This window comes from Bradysia coprophila, unplaced genomic scaffold (assembly GCF_014529535.1).
Source record: "Bradysia coprophila strain Holo2 unplaced genomic scaffold, BU_Bcop_v1 contig_70, whole genome shotgun sequence".
Taxonomy (NCBI): Eukaryota; Metazoa; Arthropoda; class Insecta; order Diptera; family Sciaridae; genus Bradysia; species Bradysia coprophila.
Window position 1 is genome coordinate 4836597 of NW_023503941.1, and position 22101 is coordinate 4858697.

The following is a 22101-nucleotide window of genomic DNA, read 5'->3' on the forward strand; positions in this document are numbered from 1 at the left end:
ATAGCTTTTCAGCAGAGAACAGAATGAAATGAGATAGATGAAGAGTTCCACATTAAAGGGGTTTGAAACACGGATAGGTGTTTCGTACGGGTCGGCGTTAGCTTATGTTTTTGTTTGACACTTTCGCGACATCACTCTCAAAGTCATGTTTGATTACCATTAGTCAAGTGAAATTTCTTATTTATTTGATTAAGTGCTGCTGAATTCAAGTCAATTGTAAAATTACAAAGTAACATATCATACGATGCAACTAATCAATTGACTTAACTCACAGCTTTATATGAATAATAAAATGTGAATTATATCGCAAATGCAAACACTGTGATCCACTGTCGGGAATTATTGTGTTCATTCTCTGTCTTGAATTCTACTAACAAAGTTTGCAATTCTGAGATCACATTTCCATTGAAAAAATGTTACCGTTGAAGTTAGTGATCGCGTTGGTGATTGGTGTGTTTCAGGTATTGGTTGGCATTAAAACTAATTCAAATGTCATTTCAATCAATGTTTCAGGTCTGCATAGCCAATGGAACTACAAGAGAACAGGACGTAACGAAATTGTTTTCAGCAGACGAATTGCAGCGTGCAAAGGCAGCCCAAATTTCCGATGTTTCGTTAATTGATGGGAAAGGTTATGGGCTCACAATCGAGGAAATTATCCGATTGCATCCACTAAAGAGTGTAAAAAGTGAACGCACCTTTAAGTTTTTGGTATGTTAGAGGATTAGCTCTTTCTCAATTGTAAAGGAGACTTCACAGTCAATCTAGATTCAGAGTCAGATTTTAGGTCTTTGTTTCTGCGATCTTGAAGAAGAAACGGGCATTAGATTTTATTAAATAGCCTCGCTAAATTTGAAGTTTTTGGACAAAATGATGTATGGACGACTCGTTCATTATCAAAAATAAGGGGCTTGTTTGTATTGAGGCTATTTAGATTTTATATGTTCAACTAATTCGCATAAATGGCCGTGATTTCCGTGATGACTGGGAAGGGAACAACGGATTAACAGATTTGAGTTTCGTGATATTTACTGATCGTCTCAGCTCGTTAAATTGTAAATTTCCGTTGAATTGACAGACGCATTTAAACAATAGAGTGCGTTCCATACGAAGTGTTGCCTATAATGTACGCTATAGACCTTTTAAGTTGATAAAAAGACTAGATGGTCCGGAGGAATGAATTGACAGCTGACAGCTGCAATCGGTTCGCTTTTAATTGATTGTGTTCACTTTCGTTGAATAAAAGTGAACGATAGTGACCAAAAGCGAACCGATCACAGCTGTCAACTGTCAATTCATCCCTCCAGATCATCTAGTAAACGAAGACATAAAATTGGAGCATGAATCAATCATCACTCTATTTTGTCTCCGTTCACTTGACAGATGAGGTTAAACGATAGAAAAGATGAATTGTCTTCGTAATTGGAGGTGAAGTAAAATGAAAACGGAGACAGAACGGTCGACTGTGAATCCTACTCAACACTTTGCTCAGTTTCTGAACGATTTTGTTTTCAGGACAAAGTATGCAAAATTCTACTTCCTGGCCACCAAACAGTCACAAATTATTCACTTGAACATGAAATTCACTTGCACGTTTTGGCTGATTCGCAGAACTTGCCGCAACGCGAACTGTATACCTATGTTGTAATTAACTTACCGTTTTTGTACTCAAAACCATGAAGTATGACCAAACTAAGCATGTCATTTTCAGCGAAACACGATTTGCGCTTATCTAAGTGAACCAGATTTGTACGAAACAGAAGCGAACACATTCGGCTCAAAATTGATTCCTTACATGAAAATTCGTTACTTGAAATTGAAAGCTCGAAACGGTACAGTGCCGGAACGAATCGAATTGGCGGTGAGTATTTATTGATAATGCAAATGTTCATCTGTCGAGTGTCACTAAATAAATAGTATATTTCAACATACCCCAATACACAGAAGATGTGTGTGCCCGAGCGGGTGAAGCCCAAGCGAAAACACACATCGAGCGGGTATTGGGGTATTTTGAACGTTATTTTTCTGTAATAGTGAGAGTGTGTTGGTGCATTCCTTCCCAACCGTTTCTTTCCTTCTCACCCGTTTACTTTCCCTACCAACCGATTCATATCATAGCTCACCAATACACTCTCACGTATACAGAAAAATCATTTTTAATTTTTTGAAAATTAGAAACGAATGTGCTGCGTCTTGAACGGTGGAGATTTGGCCATTTTTTCGGTTGAATCAACTGTCAGTTGCTTATCTGAGCCAGAATCGAATAGATTCGTTCAGTATTGGGCACAATTTAAATCAGCCGACACTTTCAAGTCATTGGTATTGTCATTGTCTCAAGCAAAAATTATTTTCCTAAAATTTTAATTGAAAAAAATCTTTTTCCAGCAAAACCTTTGTGACTTCGTCCAAGCTCCTCCAGCCTACCAATGTCAAACAGATGATCGAAAACCTAATGGTATATAATCGGACGAGCTGTCAATTTCACACGTGTGCAGGCTAGACCCGTAGGTCTTTGTATAAATAAATTTTAGTAATCTGGCAATATAGTTTTCTGAGTTCGAGTTCATGTACTTCGGAAATAACGGTCTTCCCTTTTCAACAAAACAAGGCATCAGAACAGTCGGAGCGTTTGCTGCGACGTAGCCCCGTACGACCCGTAATCCTATTTCGTCCGCAACCATAATACGTCCGTAGCCCTAATAAGCCCGGAACCCTAATACGTCTACAACCCTCTAATGCGTCTGTTAACAAAATGCAAGTCAAGTTGGGCATTGTCAAATTTACTGAAAGTGTTCATTTTTAAAATTGCGCATAGCGCAATTACGAAAGCCCGTACGAAGTACCTCTCAAATAAAACCAACAATTTACGACATTATTTTAGAAGCCCAAAATTGTTTGCCAACTTTCCATTGGGTATTCAATTACCTCTCAAATGAAACAAAAACTAGCAAAATCGGTTGAGATTTACTGGATTTATGTGCAAAAAGCACTTAGGGCCGAGTAGTGGCCTTAGTCCAAGGGCCCAAATTTGAAACTTTTTTCGCCATCATTCTATTCGGCATTCAATTATCTCTCAAACGAAACAAAAACTAACAAAATCGGATGAGATTTACTCGATTTATGTGCAAAAAACACTTAGGGCCGAGTAGTGGCCTTAGTCCAAGGGCCCTAATTTGAAAATTTTTTCGCCACGTTCTATTCGGCATTCAATTATCTCTCAAACGAAACAAAAACTAACAAAATCGGATGAGATTTACTCGATTTATGTGCAAAAAACACTTAGGGCCGAGTAGCGGCCTTAGTCCAAGGACCCAAATTTAAAACTTTTTTCGCCATCATTCTAATCGGCATTCAATTATCTCTCAATTGAAACAAAAACTAGCAAAATCGGTTGAGATTTACTGGATTTATGTGCAAAAAGCACTTAGGGCCGAGTAGTGGCCTTAGTCCAAGGGCCCAAATTTGAAACTTTTTTCGCCATCATTCTATTCGGCATTCAATTATCTCTCAAACGAAACAAAAACTAACAAAATCGGATGAGATTTACTCGATTTATGTGCAAAAAACACTTAGGGCCGAGTAGTGGCCTTAGTCCAAGGGCCCTAATTTGAAAATTTTTTCGCCACGTTCTATTCGGCATTCAATTATCTCTCAAACGAAACAAAAACTAACAAAATCGGATGAGATTTACTCGATTTATGTGCAAAAAACACTTAGGGCCGAGTAGCGGCCTTAGTCCAAGGACCCAAATTTAAAACTTTTTTCGCCATCATTCTAATCGGCATTCAATTATCTCTCAATTGAAACAAAAACTAGCAAAATCGGATGAGATTTACTCGATTTATGTGCAAAAAACACTTAGGGCCGAGTAGCGGCCTTAGTCCAAGGGCCCAAATTTGAAAATTTTTTCGCCACGTTCTATTCGGCATTCAATTATCTCTCAAACGAAACAAAAACTAACAAAATCGGATGAGATTTACTCGATTTATGTGCAAAAAACACTTAGGGCCGAGTAGTGGCCTTAGTCCAAGGGCCCTAATTTGAAAATTTTTTCGCCACGTTCTATTCGGCATTCAATTATCTCTCAAACGAAACAAAAACTAACAAAATCGGATGAGATTTACTCGATTTATGTGCAAAAAACACTTAGGGCCGAGTAGCGGCCTTAGTCCAAGGACCCAAATTTAAAACTTTTTTCGCCATCATTCTAATCGGCATTCAATTATCTCTCAATTGAAACAAAAACTAGCAAAATCGGATGAGATTTACTCGATTTATGTGCAAAAAACACTTAGGGCCGAGTAGCGGCCTTAGTCCAAGGACCCAAATTTAAAACTTTTTTCGCCATCATTCTAATCGGCATTCAATTATCTCTCAATTGAAACAAAAACTAGCAAAATCGGATGAGATTTACTCGATTTATGTGCAAAAAACACTTAGGGCCGAGTAGCGGCCTTAGTCCAAGGGCCCAAATTTGAAAATTTTTTCGCCACGTTCTATTCGGCATTCAATTATCTCTCAAACGAAACAAAAACTAACAAAATCGGATGAGATTTACTCGATTTATGTGCAAAAAACACGTAGGGCCGAGTAGTGGCCTTAGTCCAAGGGCCCTAATTTGAAAATTTTTTCGCCACGTTCTATTCGGCATTCAATTATCTCTCAAACGAAACAAAAACTAACAAAATCGGATGAGATTTACTCGATTTATGTGCAAAAAACACTTAGGGCCGAGTAGCGGCCTTAGTCCAAGGACCCAAATTTAAAACTTTTTTCGCCATCATTCTAATCGGCATTCAATTATCTCTCAATTGAAACAAAAACTAGCAAAATCGGATGAGATTTACTCGATTTATGTGCAAAAAACACTTAGGGCCGAGTAGCGGCCTTAGTCCAAGGGCCCAAATTTGAAACTTTTTTCGCCACGTTCTTTTCGGTATTCAATTATCTCTCAAATGAAACAAAAACTAGCAAAATCGGATGAGATTTACTCGATTTATGTGCAAAAAACACTTAGGGCCGAGTAGCGGCCTTAGTCCAAGGACCCAAATTTAAAACTTTTTTCGCCATCATTCTATTCGGCATTCAATTATCTCTCAAATGAAACAAAAACTAGCAAAATCGGATGAGATTTACTCGATTTATGTGCAAAAAACACTTAGGGCCGAGTAACGACCTTTGAGCCCTCCCAACAAGCCCGCGTTGCATCTTACCCAAAAACAATGTTCAGCAACTTTGTTCTACTCTACCTTTCATTTGATCTATCACAAGCAGCTATTGCGTGCGTATTTCGGTAGATATCGTCGAAAGACTGAAAAACACCTATAGGGCCCTAGCTCTGGAAGGGCAGACCCTACCATGCCCATTTTCGAACTTGACCTTACTTTTGTCGATACCAATCGTGAAAAAAAAGAATTTGGAAAAAAGGTTGTGATTTACTCAAGCTAGAGGGGTCACGGACGGACGGAAGGACGGACGGACGGACATTTTTTTTATTGCGGATTCGTCATCTATGAACGTAACCAAATGCTTTGCCCTTACTGTCTGCTTCCAATTCGACGTGTTACAAACGGCATATTAATCTTATAAGCCCCCAGTACTTCGTACGGGGCTAAAAATGGTTTTGGTTCAAATAAATCGTCGAAAAACGAAAACCTTTGCGCCTACATGTTGACTAAAAATTTGCCGAGGGTGCGTCCTTCTTGAAAGATCCATTTACTCAATGTCTCTGTTCTACTTTATTGTTCATTCCGAAAGAAACAAATTTTTGTTTTATTTTGCTCGGACGACTTGCGGTTGCATTTAGTCGCTCGTTCGATTTACTGTTTGTCAAAAATTGGTTTCATCGCTGTGTAAAGAGGGGCCATTGTTTCCGGTGATTCCAGTAACGCTTTGTAATCGGTTTCGCTTTGCTGGAAATAATTGGGTTTCATTGCAACGTACTGTTGATTTAAGTCAATGTAGTGCTGCGAGACAAATCAACACCAAAACGTTACACCACAAAAAGAATCAATTTCCTGTCTGGTGAATATTCACCTCAGCCTGTCCATCTTTGAGTATTTTACCGAATTTCTCTTCCAAATCATTGAACGTTGGCCTCGTTTCCGCATTCACATTCCAACAGTTCAACATGATGTGGTAGACCTAAGACAATTGGAAAATGATTTCGAAGAACCGGTAAAACGTGAGGGACGTTTACCTCTTCCGTTGCATACTCTGGTTTATCCATACGATAACCGTCTGTTAGTTTAACAAATAAATCGTGATCTGCGCTCATGCCGGGATATGGTGTTTGACCTAAAGTAAACAGCTCCCACCTGGAAATGAAGCGTCCGCAAGAAAACGAAATGCGGCAGCACACAATCAATCAGTTCAACACTTACATGAGAACACCGAATGACCAGACATCGGTAGATGTGCTGAATATCTGGTCACGAATGGATTCAATAGCAAGCCACTTAAACGGGAGAGGTGTCTGTAAAAAGCGAACGCAGTTCAAAATCGAAAAATTTAAATCGTTTTTGTTGACCACTCACCTGTCCCTGCTTCACGTAATTACAATATTTGTACATTGACCTTGCCAAACCAAAATCGCATATCTTAACTACGTTACCATCACACAACAGAACATTACGAGCGGCCAAGTCACCGTGAAGCACTTTTCTCGATGACAAATATTCCATTCCCCTTGCAATTTGGAACAGCCAACAGACTAGATCTGTCGTCGTGATTGAATTCACCGATGCAGCGACATCTGTATCTACTGAGTTATCAACATAAATGGATGAGCACACACAATTTATGGAACTGCCAGATTTACCATTTGTTTCTTGTGTAATTTTGACATTTTCTTGATACGTTCCATCACTTTGGTTGTGACTGAAACACGGTCTTATGTATTTTAAGTTGCTCTGTTCGATGGAATCTTTCTGGATGTTCACTTGATCCACGAACAAATTTCGATTTTCGGACAAAAAATTTTGCAAATTTCCGAACAGACAAAATTCCACAATGAGCATCAGTTCGCCTGGTTGATGGCATTTTTAAGTGAAAGAATATTTTTAATGGGAAAGCTTATTCTGGTCAGTTTTCTTACGCTTCGCAATATTCTTGGTGACGGCGCCCAGTAAATTGACAACATTCAAATGTCGTCCCATGTGAACCATTATCTTCAGTTCAGTCACCAACGCAACGATTTCCTAAAATTGAACCTACTTCGCCAAAAGTTACAAATTGTTAGTAAATGTAGGCTCACCTCCTTTCCGGCTGTTTGTTTTAGCTTTTTCACAGCGACCACAGTTTCATCTTCCGTCGGTAATATGCCAATGGCCAGTCCTTGAAACACAACACCGTATGCGCCACATCCTAACATCTTTCCTGATGGTACAATAATGGCATTATTGGAATTCGAAGCATGAGCTAGAAGATCTTACCCAACTTTAGGTTTTGCTTTGGAAACTCGTACTGTTTGTCATACGGCAGAAAATCAACTTGATCGTGTAATGGCAAGTCTAGGTTTATGGCATCTGGGTTTCCATCAAGATTGGAATATTTACATGCGTCCAATTCTTGCCGTAACTGGAAAGTATTGGAAAAGTTAACGTATTGATTCAAGCAAAGGACCACCACGTCACACTTTTCGGTTTCGCAGAACCGCATAAACTAACACAATCATAAACGCAAGCGTCGTCAGTACAGTTGCTCCAATTATCCCAGCGACGTTTGATAACCCGTCTAAAAGACAAAAAAAAACAATTTTGGTCAATTACGTCAGGTGAGCAAGAAAGACACTCGGATTTATACTTTTGACTGTCAAGTTGACTATTTGCTGAACCGATCCGAAACGATTCGTCCCAATGCACTTGTAGTTGCCGCCATCACTGAGGTCTGTTTTGTAAATGTTCAACGTTTTCATATCGTCAGAGAGTCTGTACTTGGTGCCGATGCTCATCAATTCTTCATTTTTGTACCACCGAATGTTGGGACGCGGATGGCCGATAATGTTACAAGCCAATCGAGTCGGTTGGTTCAATTCCACTTCCATCACATCTTTTGCTGGTACTGTATTGTCCACTTCCGGTTTTTGTGGTTCTATGAGAATAATTTAATGTCGAATGAGAGAGGAAGGTACATGGATAATGTGCATTTGTGTCACCATAGACTTTTATGATCAACTTTTTAATTATCGAAGATTCTTGATTGATCATATGACATTCGTATGTACCCGAATGGCTGGTTTTGATGGCCTGCCAAGTAATACTTTTCTTCATCGACAAAGCAAAGCTCTGAACTTTCATATCTATGAGGAATTTGCATAAATGTGATTTAATCCGTCGAATTTAGGGAATGTATTTACCGTCGATTTTGAAAAACCGGGAAATGGTAAATAAGAAAATAAAAATTACCGGTAAACTCTATCAACCGGTTCATCGATTTTCCGCAGTTTTTATTTTAACGGTTACATTCCCTAGTCGAATTAATTCCACTAACCGTCACTCGATTGAACGGTTCGATCGTTAAGAAACCAAACTATTTCGGATAAGACGTAAACTTCACAAAAAATTGTCACATTATCACCGGCAACGATTTCCGTTTCGCTGTTCAATCTCCAAACGTCGAAAAAGCTGTTCTGCAAAAAAAATATGGAAAATTTACTTTAAGAGGCGTCGGTGAAGGCGAGACTTTTTACTTCAATATCTGTGACATGCAAATCCGTGTCAGCACTCGCTATTCCTTCAGAGTTAATTGCGATGCATTTAAGTTTTCCATAGTGTGTAGCGTTTAGCACTACGACAGATGTTTGAGTTGACTCTGACGTTGTATTAACATATTGTGCCTGCAAAGTGGAAAATGTTTTTCTTATGCTTTGACGAGCTTAAGAGTGATATCGCCAAAACTTCAGGTGATTTTTATAACATTGGGAACAAGCGAGCGGTCTCCGATTTTATTGAGGGATAGCTCGTTGGATTCGTCTTTCAATTCTAGCGAACACGCATCTTTCACTTTTTTGCAAGGGCCCTCTCAATAGAACAAACTGACAAATTAAAATGAAAAATCATATATTTAAATGTGTGTGTGACAGCTTTGTGTACAGACAGTAAGAGGGACTCAAAATGTCAAAAGAATACTAAGGTTGACGTTTTCGTTTTATTGGTGTGTGTGATATAATTTTTCAATGAATTTCGAGTCATAATTCCTCTAGATAGTCTACCTCTATGCTTTTTTGAAAAAAAAAAATATTTTTTCTGTGAAAAGCGTTCAACAGTAAAGACGTGTCAAAACAGTTTTTCGGCAATAACTCAAGAAACTTTAAATTGTTGTAAGAATGTCGGCCTTGGAAAGACCTACAGGTAGAGTATACGCAGTGCGAGTACGTCCACGAAAGTTATGACTAGAAATATAGTAAATGTTCGGAGAGTCCGCCTTCCCTGCAGCTTCGATGTTCCACGGAACTGAGTATGGGGAGTTGTAGCTGGCCTCACCCACTATCGTTCCACATATAAATGAACCCAGTACTTTTGTGCTGTAAGCCTAGAGAAGTCTTGGAAAAAAATGTTGCCAAAATGCAAAATTCCTTCTTTCTGCTGGAACAGCATCTGGAACGGTACTACGACAGTCATTTTTTATTGCCTACTATTCTTTTGCCCTATCAATAGAAAAACGCTTCGCTATGTCGCGAATATTATGTCGTTACAACAGATCCAATGTCAGTAATATCAAGAGAAAAATTATTAATCAGGAGTCCGGAACCGTGATTAGTTCTTCAATTGGACCAATATTTGCTACGCGACAGGAGTTTGGAAAAACGATATGATCCAGTGGGAGCAAACGGTTTCATCGAAATATCAAAACTGCAGGGAAGGCGGACTCTCCGAACATCTGCTATATTTTTGATCATAACTCTCGTGGATGTACTCGCACCAGGCAGTGCGTATACTCTAACTGTAGGTCTTTCCAAGGCCGACATTCGTTCAATATTACAACAATTTAGAATTAATTTTTATTGAGTTATTGCCGAAAAACTGTTTTCGGTAGCCTCAGACATGTCTTTACTTCTGAACGCTTTTCACAGAAAATATTTTTTTTTTGAAAAAGTGAACGATACGTGTTTCCTAGAATTGAAAGACGAATCCAACGAGCTATCACTCATTAAAATCGGAGACAGCCTGAAGTCTTTGCGAAATGTCCATTCCTCTTGCCGAAGCACAGCTGATCAAAATACCTCAATGTAACGATAGTTTGCGTCGCAATCAAACAATTCACTGACCCAGCATCGTGCAAACATCCACGTTATGGTCGACGGAGGATATCCTGTACAAACACAAGCAATTTTTCTTGATTCGTTGATCCGTAACGCAACACTTCGAACCTCAACAGTTGGAACGCCTGGAAAAATGTAAAAAAAATGACCAAAGTTGATATGAAACCCTACGTCGAACTGACCTTTTACGCGCAGTTCGAATTTTTTCTCCATTGAACTAACTCCATTAGAAGCTTTCAGTGTGTAGGAGCCAGAATCGTCTAGCTTAGCCATCCATATTTTCAAAACAGTAAAGTCTTCTGTGACCTTCACCTCATAATTTTCATCTTTATCATCTGGAAGTATTATATTCCCCATTGGATTATACCAATCAATCGTTGGCTTTGGACGCCCTTTATATTTCACTTTCCATATTGCCACTTGCCCACTTTTGATTTCGATTCCGTAAATTCCATCCATCGCTTGAATGTCGAGAGCGTCGTCATCTTTTTCTAAATGGAATTTAATTTTTTTTTTGGATAAATGTGCCACCGAAAGCATGTCGACCATGCTCCATCTCGTTGGCACTATCTAAAAAATAGCCCGTTTTTAGACGCGTATCTCACCCAAAATTTCAATAAAGATTCGGTCGACACTTTTGCTTCGAAGTTCGTCAATAGCTTCGCATTCATAAACTCCTTCGTCCATGACTTTGTCAACATTTCCGATTAAAATTGCACTCGTTGCTATTTGCAGAGACCGTCTTGTTGGATGATTTTGTATTGTTAGTTCCGATTGAACAACTCGCGTCTCCTAATTTTTGTATGTCAACGGAAAAGTAAGTCATAAACTCACGTACTGTACCATCATACAATCTTCACCTTTAACGAAGCATTCGGTAATTTCCACTCGATGACCACTTTTTCACCGGTTCGAACTACAATCGAACAATTCAATTTCAGCTGTTCCCCTCTGGTTCCAAACAGTCCAGTGGCTGATTCTATCTTGGGTGGGTGGTCTAAATTGTGAATTGATGATCTTTTCGTTATTTGTTCCGCAATAGTTCGGTAAGAAATGTGTCATTGATCTTGGTAATAACTGAATGAACAGGAGCCAGGTATAACGTCTAACTTACATCGGATGGGGAAAAGTATTTGCAAATCGTTGCGTGAGTCTGGCACACAAGCAAACGTTCTGCCGTAAATTTCTTCAGCCGAAGTAAACTCAATCCAGAATCCTATTTCCTTTCGGTAGTAAATTGGGCGCTCAATAGGCAACTGCAACATTTTAGAAATTGCAATCACATTCTTTGGCGAAAATTCCTTGTACCTCAGGTTACAAAGAACATGTGAATATCCATTACACCCAAGTGGAGACTAAAGTTACGAAGATTTTAAAACTTAAACAAAACTTCACCTTTTTGCCGTCTTCAAGTAGATTTACTTTGACGTTTTCTGACGTTGGTTTACATGGTATATGATGCAAGAAATCGTCATCAATGGAAATGGCTATCGATTGGTAACGTTGACGGAGAGCTTTTCCGTTGTGCAATCCAGAAGGTGCCAACAAATGTTGAGTGTCTAAGTTACAAAGAAAATGAAAATCGATCCTTTGATGACGCAGCTATACAAACGGAACCATTAACAAATATGTAGATTTGTGTTAGGCCACTAGCTCCTTCGTAACGGTCACGTTCAATGTCAAAACTCCACGAATAGTTGTAATTTCCTTGTGTACTGTTTGCCACGCAATAGAAATAACCCACAAAATGATGTGATACGTTAGTCAAATGGATCGTACTAATGTATCGACGATCGTAAGAAAAGGGACCTTTGTAATAGTAATCCTTTTCTTCAATGTGATCAACATCGTATCTTCCGTCAAAGCCCTGAAAATAGCAAACAAACATAATTACCGCAGACGAGATATTCGGGATCGGAATGCACTTTCTAACCTGAAATGGTTGCCAGGTTATTGGGTACTCCGCAACACAACGAATGGAGAAGTTCGAATGTGGTGCTAATGTTTCTTTATTCGATAGTGGGTCAATGGTAGGAGGAGCCAGAAAGACGTCGTTCTCTGCAACTAAACGCACAGAATTATTGACTCATGTCGCTGCCAAAATAATCAAATTGATATCGGTGATGGTGACGAGAAGTTCGTTATTATTGGTGATGGACATGAATCTTTCACTTGTTTACCAAGTGATATACGTGGTCCAGTGCACAAAGAAAATTATTGCTTTTGTTGAGAGCAACGTGTTGAGACAGAATGACGAATCAATGGAATCGACAACAAACCAGGGTCGTTGATGTCATGGAAAGAATAGCATCTCTGAAATGGAGCTGGGCGGGACATATTGAAGTATTTATAAAAGACGAGCTATAGGTAGACCACCAGAGAGATGGACAAACGGAATTAAGAATATTGCAGGTACAAACTGGCAGCAAATGGCAATGGATCGTACGAAATGGAAAGAAGTTGGAGAGGCCTACATCCAGCAGTGGATAGAAACAGGCTGAAAAAGAAGAAGAAGAAGAAGAAGAACGTGTTCCAGCTGAAATAGTACGAAATCGGCACAGCGTATTTTAGGCAGAAATAACAGCGAGTTATCAGTTGCTAGAATTTTGGTTCGAGTTGATCCGAAGGACGTTCAAGTCATATAGAAATTCCCATCCGATTTTGGCGCTAAAAGACAATGAGTTAACTGATGGTACGAAAAAGAAATTGATCGAGAGTAAAGAGTCGGAGTGGTAGATTCAGCATACGGTTGGCGTACACCCATAGCGAATCAACGTTTCTTTTACGAACAAATTTCCTAGATGGAAGTAGGAAGTTAAAGAGAACACCAAAATGATCATGGGTTACAGACGAATATCGAGGACATCAGAGGTCGATTTGGTTCATCAGTTGATAGCCGACACGGCGTCAAACAAAAGTCGAAAAATGAATTTTGGAAAACATGCGACCGAAGTACTAATAATTACCGACACACCGACACCGTTGCACGAGTTTTCCACGATTATTGTGAACGAATCGAAGATAAGGAAAGAATGAATCGAGAGCCAGTACCTGTAATTCCAATAACCGTAAGCATAAGCATGCATAATCACATTGTTGGCAATCATCAGCAGAGGCGTTTAGTTCACCTACGGAAATATGCAATCGTACTAGGCATAAAGGTGAAAGTGATTAGAATTTTTGCGCTGTTTGTTAGAGAGAATCGAGGATAGAACCCAACAATGTAAAGTAAATGACGTGGTACAGCAGTAGAATTAATTTTTATCGTTTAAGATTCTAATTGAGTGCTCGGCGGATACAATTGTTTTGTATAAGTTTTGCTAGCCTAAAACGAATTTGTTTTTTAGAATGTTTTTTATTAGTCGCTTTGCTGAAAGGGGAGTAACGTAGTGGCCCGCAAACGAGGCACACACATACAAGTAAAGTCACGTCTCATGTCAAACATATCAACGTAATTGTAATCAGCAGTTTTCGATTGGTCTACCAACAGCACTCGATCAGTTAACAGGCACAAATAAACAGATCAAACAATTACACCGACTCGTCTTTTATCATAATGCCAACGGCATTATAGGTTCATCATTTCAAAATTAAACATAGCTAACGCCGACCCGTACGAAACACCTATTCGTATCAAAAGCCTTTAATGTGAAACTCTTCATTTCTCTTACTTCATTTTCTTCTCTGCTGAAAAACTATTCTCCCTTTAAAATCACTTACATTATCCACTCTTTGCCTTGTTATCATATACAACTAAATTGCCGGAGGCAATATAGACAGCCCCGTACGAAGTCAAATTTCATAAATTCCTATTTAAACAGCTATATACCGCTATATTTAACTATATTTCACTATAAATAAACTTTTCACAGATAAATATATGCTATTATATAGCTCTATATGCCTGTATACAGCTCAATATAGCTGTATATAGGTATATATAGATGTCCGTATATGGAATCCCTGAAACCCCTCACACTTAACACATTATTTCCATGTTAACAGAAACTCTCTTAGTATCATTTTTCCCAAGATATTTCTATTTTACTAAAATCCAATATGGCCACCGGCAGCCATTTTGTTAGGAGACCGGAAATAGTATCGACGCTTTACATTCGTTAATACCTTTCAAACAAAAAAAAATTCATGAAATTCGGTCAAAATTTACTCGAGATATTGACAAAATACTCCACGTTCACTGTACGGCCGAGTAGCCAGATAAGAGCTCACTCCAAGAGACCTAGCTCACGCTCCGGAGAACATAATTTCATAAACTTGATAAACCTGATTGGTACGGTCAATACCTATCTAATAAAGCTAAAACGAACGAAATATGTTCAAATTTGACCGACCTACAAGCAAAAACTGCTTGCCGCCCTGTGCCTGTTTCACACCAAGGGGTCTATCTCACAAGTCGGTCATTTGATTTCCATAAACTTTTTTTTTGTCGATCGGTATTGTAAATACCTTTTATTTGACGTATCACTTACAAGTTTAACGTTTAAATGTCCGGAGATATCTTCGAAAAACCGTAAAGCACTTATTGGGCCCCAGCTCAGGAGGGGTCGATCCAAAATCACTCATCTTCGAACTTAGCCTGTCTTTTTACATTACCAAACGGGGAAAAAAAGAATTTTCAAAATCGGATGCGTTTTACTCAAGTTATCGTGCAGACAGACAGACGGACGGACGGACGGACGGACAGACGGACATTTTTTTCTTGCTGATTTGGCATCTCTGGACAACCACAATAGGTTTCCCCTTACTCAGGGAGTCCAATTCGACGTGTTACAAACGTATGCGTAAACCTATAAGACCCCAGTACTTCGTACGGGTCTAAAAATAAAAACAAGAATTTCACATTTGTACCAGCAACTCAACAGTTAATTATGCTGTGAAGTGCTGTGGTGATTTAACAAATCAACCATAAATGATGAATTGCCCAGAAAAATCGATAGAGAAACGCCAAAGTGAAAAAATACGTTTATGCCACTCGACATCATAATATGCAAAATTTGCAAACTTTAGATGCCTCTGTGGCATAAAACGTTGTATGTCTCGACCTAGAGCCTAATAAAGTACTTTGCACTGGATGTCATAAATAACTATTATGCAATTCAGTGAGCGAATTCGATACTTACGCAGCCTGTGTTCAGTGTCATACGAACCAGTTTTATTTCATCAAAAAATCAGTGCGAAAAAAATTTTATCGCACCCAAAATACATCGACACGATCATAATCATATATTCATCAAATGTAATAACAACACGTTTTTCAGTAGATGTCAATTTCAGCTTCAGTTTTTTTAGTGAAAATTTTGTTTTTGTAGTCTTGGGGAATTTGCATAAAACGTTGTATGAAACAAGAATCGAATGAAGGTCAGGCCCTTAGCTACTAATGGGCTTAGGCGGGCTGAGCCCGCCCTGGAATCTTGCGAGCCCGCCCTGGAACTTTTAGAGTTCATCTGGAAATTCTGTTAACTTAAAGACATATCGATTGAAGTTGATGTCTCTCATATGCCTTATGTATTTATCAACCTGATTCTGTTTGTTCATTTGATGTGTATATCTTCTAAGTTCATAAAAAAAGTCTCGCTGCGCGGCTATTTACTTAGTAGAGACTTACAACAATTTTGAGTTTTAATGTAGGAGGTTGTATGAAAAACATTCAAGATGCTCAAAGCGTTTTTTTTCAACCTTTGGCTATCCTAATCCCGAATTACCTTTGATGGACGTGTTGAGACAAAAACTTGTTTAGTTGCTTAAACACGAAATTTTCGAAATTTTTTCTTTTTGAGTCATCAAGTACTTTTGTTTATCTAAATCCTGATCACGGTTTGAGGGCTCGGAATCGGGTAAGTTCAGGTCAAAAATGAATGCTTCAGGTCTGATCTACGTTGAAAGCTGAAGGTCATAAAAATGTTCACTTGGCTCAACAGCTACATTTTTCGCATTTTGAATTTTAAATGGTCGTCAACAAGTAACTTCCAGTGTAGCTACATGACTTTGTTAATGACATTGAACAGCTTTTCTGTACGATTTGCTTTCTCATAAAAAAGCATTCGTTCTTGAACTCCCAAAACCTGATAGTAAGCTTCTGAAGATATCGGATCATGGCAGCGGTTTTCATAGACGAGTTGAGACGGCTACTGCACCGCTAGAAAATTTTTGGAAGGTTTTTCTCCAAAATTTCATGTTTTTGATTTAAAATATTTCCTCAGTTTCAACACCACTGACAAAAAGTAAAAATTTTAGATCAGCCTGTAGTTTCTTGTTTGGAACAAATCGGAGCTATTCAGAGAATTTTGTGTCTCCTCAGTTTCTTCAATCCTTGACAAAGTTCAAAGAAGAGTACAATTTTTGGCTGGAAGTAATTTTTTTTATGAAGCAGTGACTTCAAAAGTTATACTAAAAGACATCACTCTTCTTATTTATAATTTTGAATTACATTTAACATACAAGCATGGATTTTAAAAGGGCAGTACGTTTTCGAAATCTATTTAGACCCGTACGAAGTACTGGGGTCTTATAGGTTTACGCATACGTTTGTAACACGTCGAATTGGACTCCCTGAGTAAGGGGAAACCTATTGTGGTTGTCTAGAGATGCCAAATCAGTGAAAAAAAATGTCCGTCTGTCCGTCTGTCTGCACGATAACTTGAGTAAAACGCATCCGATTTTGAAAATTCTTTTTTTTCCCGTTTGGTAATGTCAAAAGACAGGCTAAGTTCGAAGATGAGTAATTTTGAATCGACCCCTCCCGAGCTGTGGCCCAATAAGTGCTTTACGGTTTTTCGAAGATATCTACGGACATTTAAACGTTAAACTTGTAAGTGATACGTCAAATAAAAGGTATTTACAATACCGATCGACAAAAAAAAAGTTTATGGAAATCGGATGACGGACTCGTGAGTTAGACCCCTTGGTGTGAAACAGGCACAGGGCGGCAAGCAGTTTTTGCTTGTAAGGTCGGCCACATTTGAACATATTTCGTCTGTTTTAGCTTTATTAGATAGGTATAGATCAGTGTCAAATAGCGGTTTCTTCTCTCAAAAAGTGTCAAATGAGTTGTCAATTTCACAAAGCTAACCTCAAAAGATGTTTCGTTCATAGAGCCGCCCCTTGAAATGTATGAAAATTTGTGTTGCGTCTCACCATCCAATACTTTTTTGTTCGATTTGAGGTTAGCTTTGTGAAATTGACAACTTATTTGACAGCTCAAACGACATTGACAATGATCTATTGACCGTACCAATCAGGGAAAAAAAATTATGTTGAAATTATGTTCTCCGAAGCGTGAGCTAGGTCTCTTGGAGTGAGCTCTTATCTGGCTACTCGGCCGTACAGTGAACGTGGAGTATTTTGTCAATATCTCGAGTAAATTTTGACCGAATTAAATGAATTTTTTTTTTGTTTGAAAGGTATTAACGAATGTAAAGCGTCTGTAAAATTTCCGGTCTCCAAACAAAATGGCTGCCGGTGGCCATATTGGATTTTAATAAAAGTGATTTATATTGGGAAAAATGATACTTAGAGAGTTTCTGTTAACATGGAAGTAATTGGTTATGTGAGTGGGGTGTTTCAGGTATTCCATATATGGACATCTATATATATCTATATTCACCTATATTGAGCTATATACAGGCATATAGAGCTATATAATAGCATATTCATTTGTGAAATGTTTATTTATAGGAAAATATAGGTAAATATAGCGGTATATAGCTGTTTAAATAGGAATTTATGAAAGTTGACTTCGTGCGGGGCTGTCTATATTGCCTCCGGCAATTTATTTGTATATGATAACAAGGCAAAGAGTGTAAGTGATTTTAAAGGGAGAATAGTTTTCCAGCAGAGAAGAAAATGAAGTAAGAGTAATGAAGAATTTCACATTAAGGGCTTTTGATACGAATAGGTGTTTCGTACGTTAGCTATGTTTTTTTTAGTCAATTCTTTGAGTCTTTCTTGAGGGGATGGCCATTTCTTTAAGTTTTCAAAAATTTAAGGGCGTTGTTGCAATAGTGAAGTCGGCATCAAATGACCATCCTGACTACCGATGTTATGTTCAAAAGAAATCAAATAAAAATTTAAATTGTCTCTATCATTATTACTGAAGACACGATGTCTTGTCAACCTCGGCTTCGCCTCGGGTTGACAATCGACATCTAGCGCGATAAAATACCTTCACTCGATTCTTGTCTCATAAATAACCATTTTTGATTGCTTGAAAAGGACTGAGGTACGCATTCTCTTTCAACACACTAAAACATTGGATAAAACATCCTCTATTTTGTCTGTGGATCCAATACATACGGCTTTGAGTTTCTTTTCGTAAAAGTATCGCTTCCTTCGGTTCGAACCAAACACCTTTTCGTCACATTTTGTAAAAGGATAGATTAACTAGCATCGAACATAACTCCGTTGAGTAGTTGAGTTACCTTTCCTAAAAGGATAAATTCCTTCGGATCGAACAAAATGAACATGATTTTTTATATAACCACAAACAAACGCCAGAGTATGAAGAAACGCCTAGAAAAATCGCCAAAGTGTGAAGAAATGTTACAAAGCCAAATTTACCATTAAATAATTACCACTCTCAGCGTTTCTTCACACTCTGTCGATTTTTGTCGACGTTTCTTCACGCTCTGAGGATTTTTTTAAATTTTTTTTGGCGATTCTTCACTGGAATACCTATTAGAAACTTGTACACATTTCACTTAAAACTTTTTTCTATGATCCTAATGCACATAACGACATGTTTCAAATTCACTCACTCCATAATAATTCTTAGTTCTATTACTCACCAACAATTTTGCCCAAGAATATCCAAATTACCCAACATAATACGATCGACGAGATCATTCTTTCGACATTTTTTTGTTCTCTGATCATGTGCAATCACGCAGTCTTAACGTCTAACGGGTTTTTGGAATACAATCGTCTTCGATTTTTAGTATGTTCCTTCGGTATAAAGAGTCACCGAAATTTATCGAAGCGGATACGTGAAGTGCGATGAACATTAACACTGAATCATTCGTAAGTTATGCTGATTCACAGAGCAATCGAAAACTATGCAGTGCACTGAGAATCCACGATTTTTGACAGGGGTTGTGTGTCAAACATGACTTATATTATAAGATAATGTAAGAACATAAAACCATATTAATCACTCAGCTACATTATGCATCAGCATCAGGAAGGCGTATCATAGCTGCGTATTTGATAGTGTAGCTGTATACTCGATATCATAGCTGTGTAACGCTGAATGATCGTGTTTTAATGCTTACCAATCGAGAGGCGTGGCTCATTGACTACTTGATTTTATTTAGCGCGTCTCTATACATCACATTGCAATGTGTATATAGTGCAGGTTGCTTGATCGTTCAAATGAATTCATGTTTGCATGTGAATGTTTGGTAGAAATTTTGGTAATATTTTGCATTGGAAAGGTGATTATGGCCCGAAATTGCGAAAAACGTTGTATCTACCACGGTAGGTATGCCGGTATTTTTTCGCACACGACATCTTGTCGACCTCGGCTTCGCCTCGGATCGACAATCGACATCTAGTGCGAAAACATAGCTAACGCCGACCCGTACGAAACACCTATTCGTATCAAAAGCCTTTAATGTGAAACTCTTCATTTCTCTTACTTCATTTTCTTCTCTGCTGAAAAACTATTCTTCCTTTTAAATCACTTACATTATCCACTCTTTGCCTTGTTATCATATACAACTAAATTGCCGGAGGCAATATAGACAGCCCCGTACGAAGTCAAATTTCATAAATTCCTATTTAAACAGCTATATACCGCTATATTTACCTATATTTCACTGTAAATAAACATTTCACAGAGGAATATGCTATTATATAGCTCTATATGCCTGTATATAGCTCAATATAGCTGTATATAGGTATATATAGATGTCCATATATGGAATCCCTGAAACCCTACACACATAACAAATTATTTCCATGTTAACAGAAACTCTCTAAGTATCATTTTTCCCAAGATATTTCTATTTTACTAAAATCCAATATGGCCGTCGGCAGCCATTTTGTTAGGAGACCGGAAATAGTACCAACGCTTTACATTCGTTAATACCTTTCAAACAAAAAAAAATTCATGAAATTCGGTCAAAATTTACTCGAGATATTGTCAAAATACACCACGTTCACTGTACTTCCGAGTAGCCAGATAAGAGCTCACTCCAAGAGACCTAGCTCACGCTCCGGAGAACATAATTTCATAAAAAATTTGTTCAAATGTGGCCGACCTACAAGCAAAAACTGCTTGCCGCCCTGTGCCTGTTTCACACCAAGGGGTCTAACTCACAAGTCGGTCATCCGATTTCCATAAACTTTTTTTTTGTCGATCGGTATTGTAAATATCTTTCATTCGATGTATCATTTACGAGTATAGCGTTTAAATGTCCGGAGATATCTTCGAAAAACCGTAAAGCACTTATTGGGCCACAGCTCGGGAGGGGTCGATCCAAAATCACTCATCTTCGAACTTAGCCTGTCTTTTGACATTACTAAACGGGAAAAAAAAGAATTTTCAAAATCGGATGCGTTTTACTCAAGTTATCGTGCAGACAGACAGACGGACAGACGGACAGACGGACATTTTTTTTTCGCGGATTTGGCATCTCTAGACAACCACAATAGGTTTCCCCTTACTCAGGGAGTCCAATTCGACGTGTTACAAACGTATGCGTAAACCTATAAGACCCCAGTACTTCGTACGGGTCTAAAAATACCTTCATACCTACCTTGGTAGATAAATAACTATTACTGAATCGTTTTCCGTAATAAATTCGAACTTTCCACGCATTATCGAAAAACCAAAATAAGTAAAACTTTCATAGAACATAGCCGCTATAATCTAACAGTCACAACAGTAGATCGTGTGAGTTGTATGATGCAGAAAGAAAATCTATTGATTACATTTGAAATAAATAAAAGTAGCGTGAATATCATCAGTACAGTGATAGTGAACTCATAAGTCCAGTCACGGTGGTTATATTACGCACAGAGTTTGCAACGAGCCGTATATTCAAACATAATCATACAAACGCAGACTTTAAAATCTCTATTCCAACGATACCAAAACTAAATGTCACTAATTCGTTTGTTGATTGGTCCAATCTTCAAAAATCATAAAATGGAATTCTGCTGGTACGTTAATTGTCTGCATTCTTCATCGAAAGAATGTACATTTCGATTTTCGAAAGATGCCAGCAAATGAACGCGCAAATTTTTTTTGGATAAAATATGCTCGGTGAGCGAGTAATTAATCAAGGACTTAAATCATTTGTTTTTGTAGGTGTTGAGGAATTCTACGCCGCTTCATTTACAATAACCCACAAAGTGACATTCTCCTTATACAAAATGTGTCATTTTGTCAATTATTGTGAATGTCGCGGCGCGAAATTCCTAGCAGCCATCGTACGGTCTTGGATGTTAGCCATGCATGAGATACTCTTTGTGCAGTTAATGAAGGATATTACTTCACGCTAGCAGAATAAGATTTGTTTACCAGTTTCATTTAAATAGTTTTTGAATTGTCGAATCATGCTGGACTGCACATAGTAGATGTTTACTGACAAACCACACAAAATGTTTCAACAGAAAAGTGTGTATAGTCCTTCTAAACATTTGAATATTTCGTCTTTGTTGGCTTCACTTGTTTCGGACTCAGAGTCTGAGTCTGAAAAGGATATTAACGAATTCATTATTCCCAATATCATTTGATCAATACAATCCAAATTGAATTAAATTAAATGTAAACAATGGATCACGTCAACAAATGAATTTGGAATTTATTTTTTTACATT

At 38.1% G+C, this 22101-nt stretch overlaps 2 protein-coding genes across 4 annotated transcripts; one reads left to right on the forward strand and one right to left on the reverse strand.

Moving 5' to 3' along the window:
- The first annotated feature begins 325 nt into the window (after positions 1-325).
- LOC119083841 lies at positions 326-2536 on the forward strand. Its single transcript, XM_037193646.1, has 6 exons — positions 326-461; positions 514-711; positions 1516-1644; positions 1712-1861; positions 2176-2319; positions 2386-2536. The coding sequence occupies exons 1-6, from the start codon at positions 414-416 to the stop codon at positions 2461-2463; spliced, it is 747 nt and encodes a 248-aa protein (XP_037049541.1). The 5' UTR covers positions 326-413; the 3' UTR covers positions 2464-2536.
- A 3188-nt stretch (positions 2537-5724) lies between these two features.
- On the reverse strand, positions 5725-19178 carry LOC119083824 (vascular endothelial growth factor receptor 1-like). Of its 3 annotated transcripts, XM_037193621.1 has the most exons (23): positions 19066-19178; positions 12195-12325; positions 11879-12128; positions 11657-11820; positions 11376-11517; positions 11122-11258; positions 10867-11053; positions 10444-10752; positions 10223-10386; positions 8690-8836; positions 8491-8629; positions 8156-8299; positions 7804-8091; positions 7637-7734; positions 7434-7578; positions 7256-7377; positions 7097-7199; positions 6821-7027; positions 6537-6763; positions 6384-6475; positions 6200-6317; positions 6037-6144; positions 5725-5966 (listed from the first exon to the last, which is right to left on the reverse strand). In XM_037193621.1, exons 1-23 carry the CDS (start codon positions 19151-19153, stop codon positions 5820-5822), a joined length of 3657 nt encoding a protein of 1218 aa, XP_037049516.1. In that variant the 5' UTR covers positions 19154-19178; the 3' UTR covers positions 5725-5819. The 3 variants fall into 3 exon arrangements, with proteins under 3 accessions (XP_037049516.1, XP_037049515.1, XP_037049514.1); XM_037193620.1 differs by having other exon boundaries at positions 6537-6760; positions 11879-12325; XM_037193619.1 differs by having other exon boundaries at positions 11879-12325.
- Between the last annotated feature and the right edge of the window lie 2923 nt (positions 19179-22101).

Bases quoted from the DNA above. Each gene is read 5' to 3' on its own strand.
- LOC119083824 (XM_037193619.1), bottom strand. From the start codon at position 19,153: ATGATCAGAGAACAAAAAAATGTCGAAAGAATGATCTCGTCGATCGTA. The intron at 8,630-8,689 runs GTAAAAAGTCTC...TTTTTTTTGCAG, and splicing joins TGCATGTCACAGATATTGAA to AACAGCTTTTTCGACGTTTG. The intron at 7,735-7,803 runs GTATAAATCCGA...TTTGTCTTTTAG, and splicing joins AGTCAACTTGACAGTCAAAA to ACGGGTTATCAAACGTCGCT.
- LOC119083841 (XM_037193646.1), top strand. From the start codon at position 414: ATGTTACCGTTGAAGTTAGTGATCGCGTTGGTGATTGGTGTGTTTCAG. The intron at 462-513 runs GTATTGGTTGGC...TCAATGTTTCAG, and splicing joins TGGTGATTGGTGTGTTTCAG to GTCTGCATAGCCAATGGAAC. The intron at 2,320-2,385 runs GTATTGTCATTG...ATCTTTTTCCAG, and splicing joins CCGACACTTTCAAGTCATTG to CAAAACCTTTGTGACTTCGT.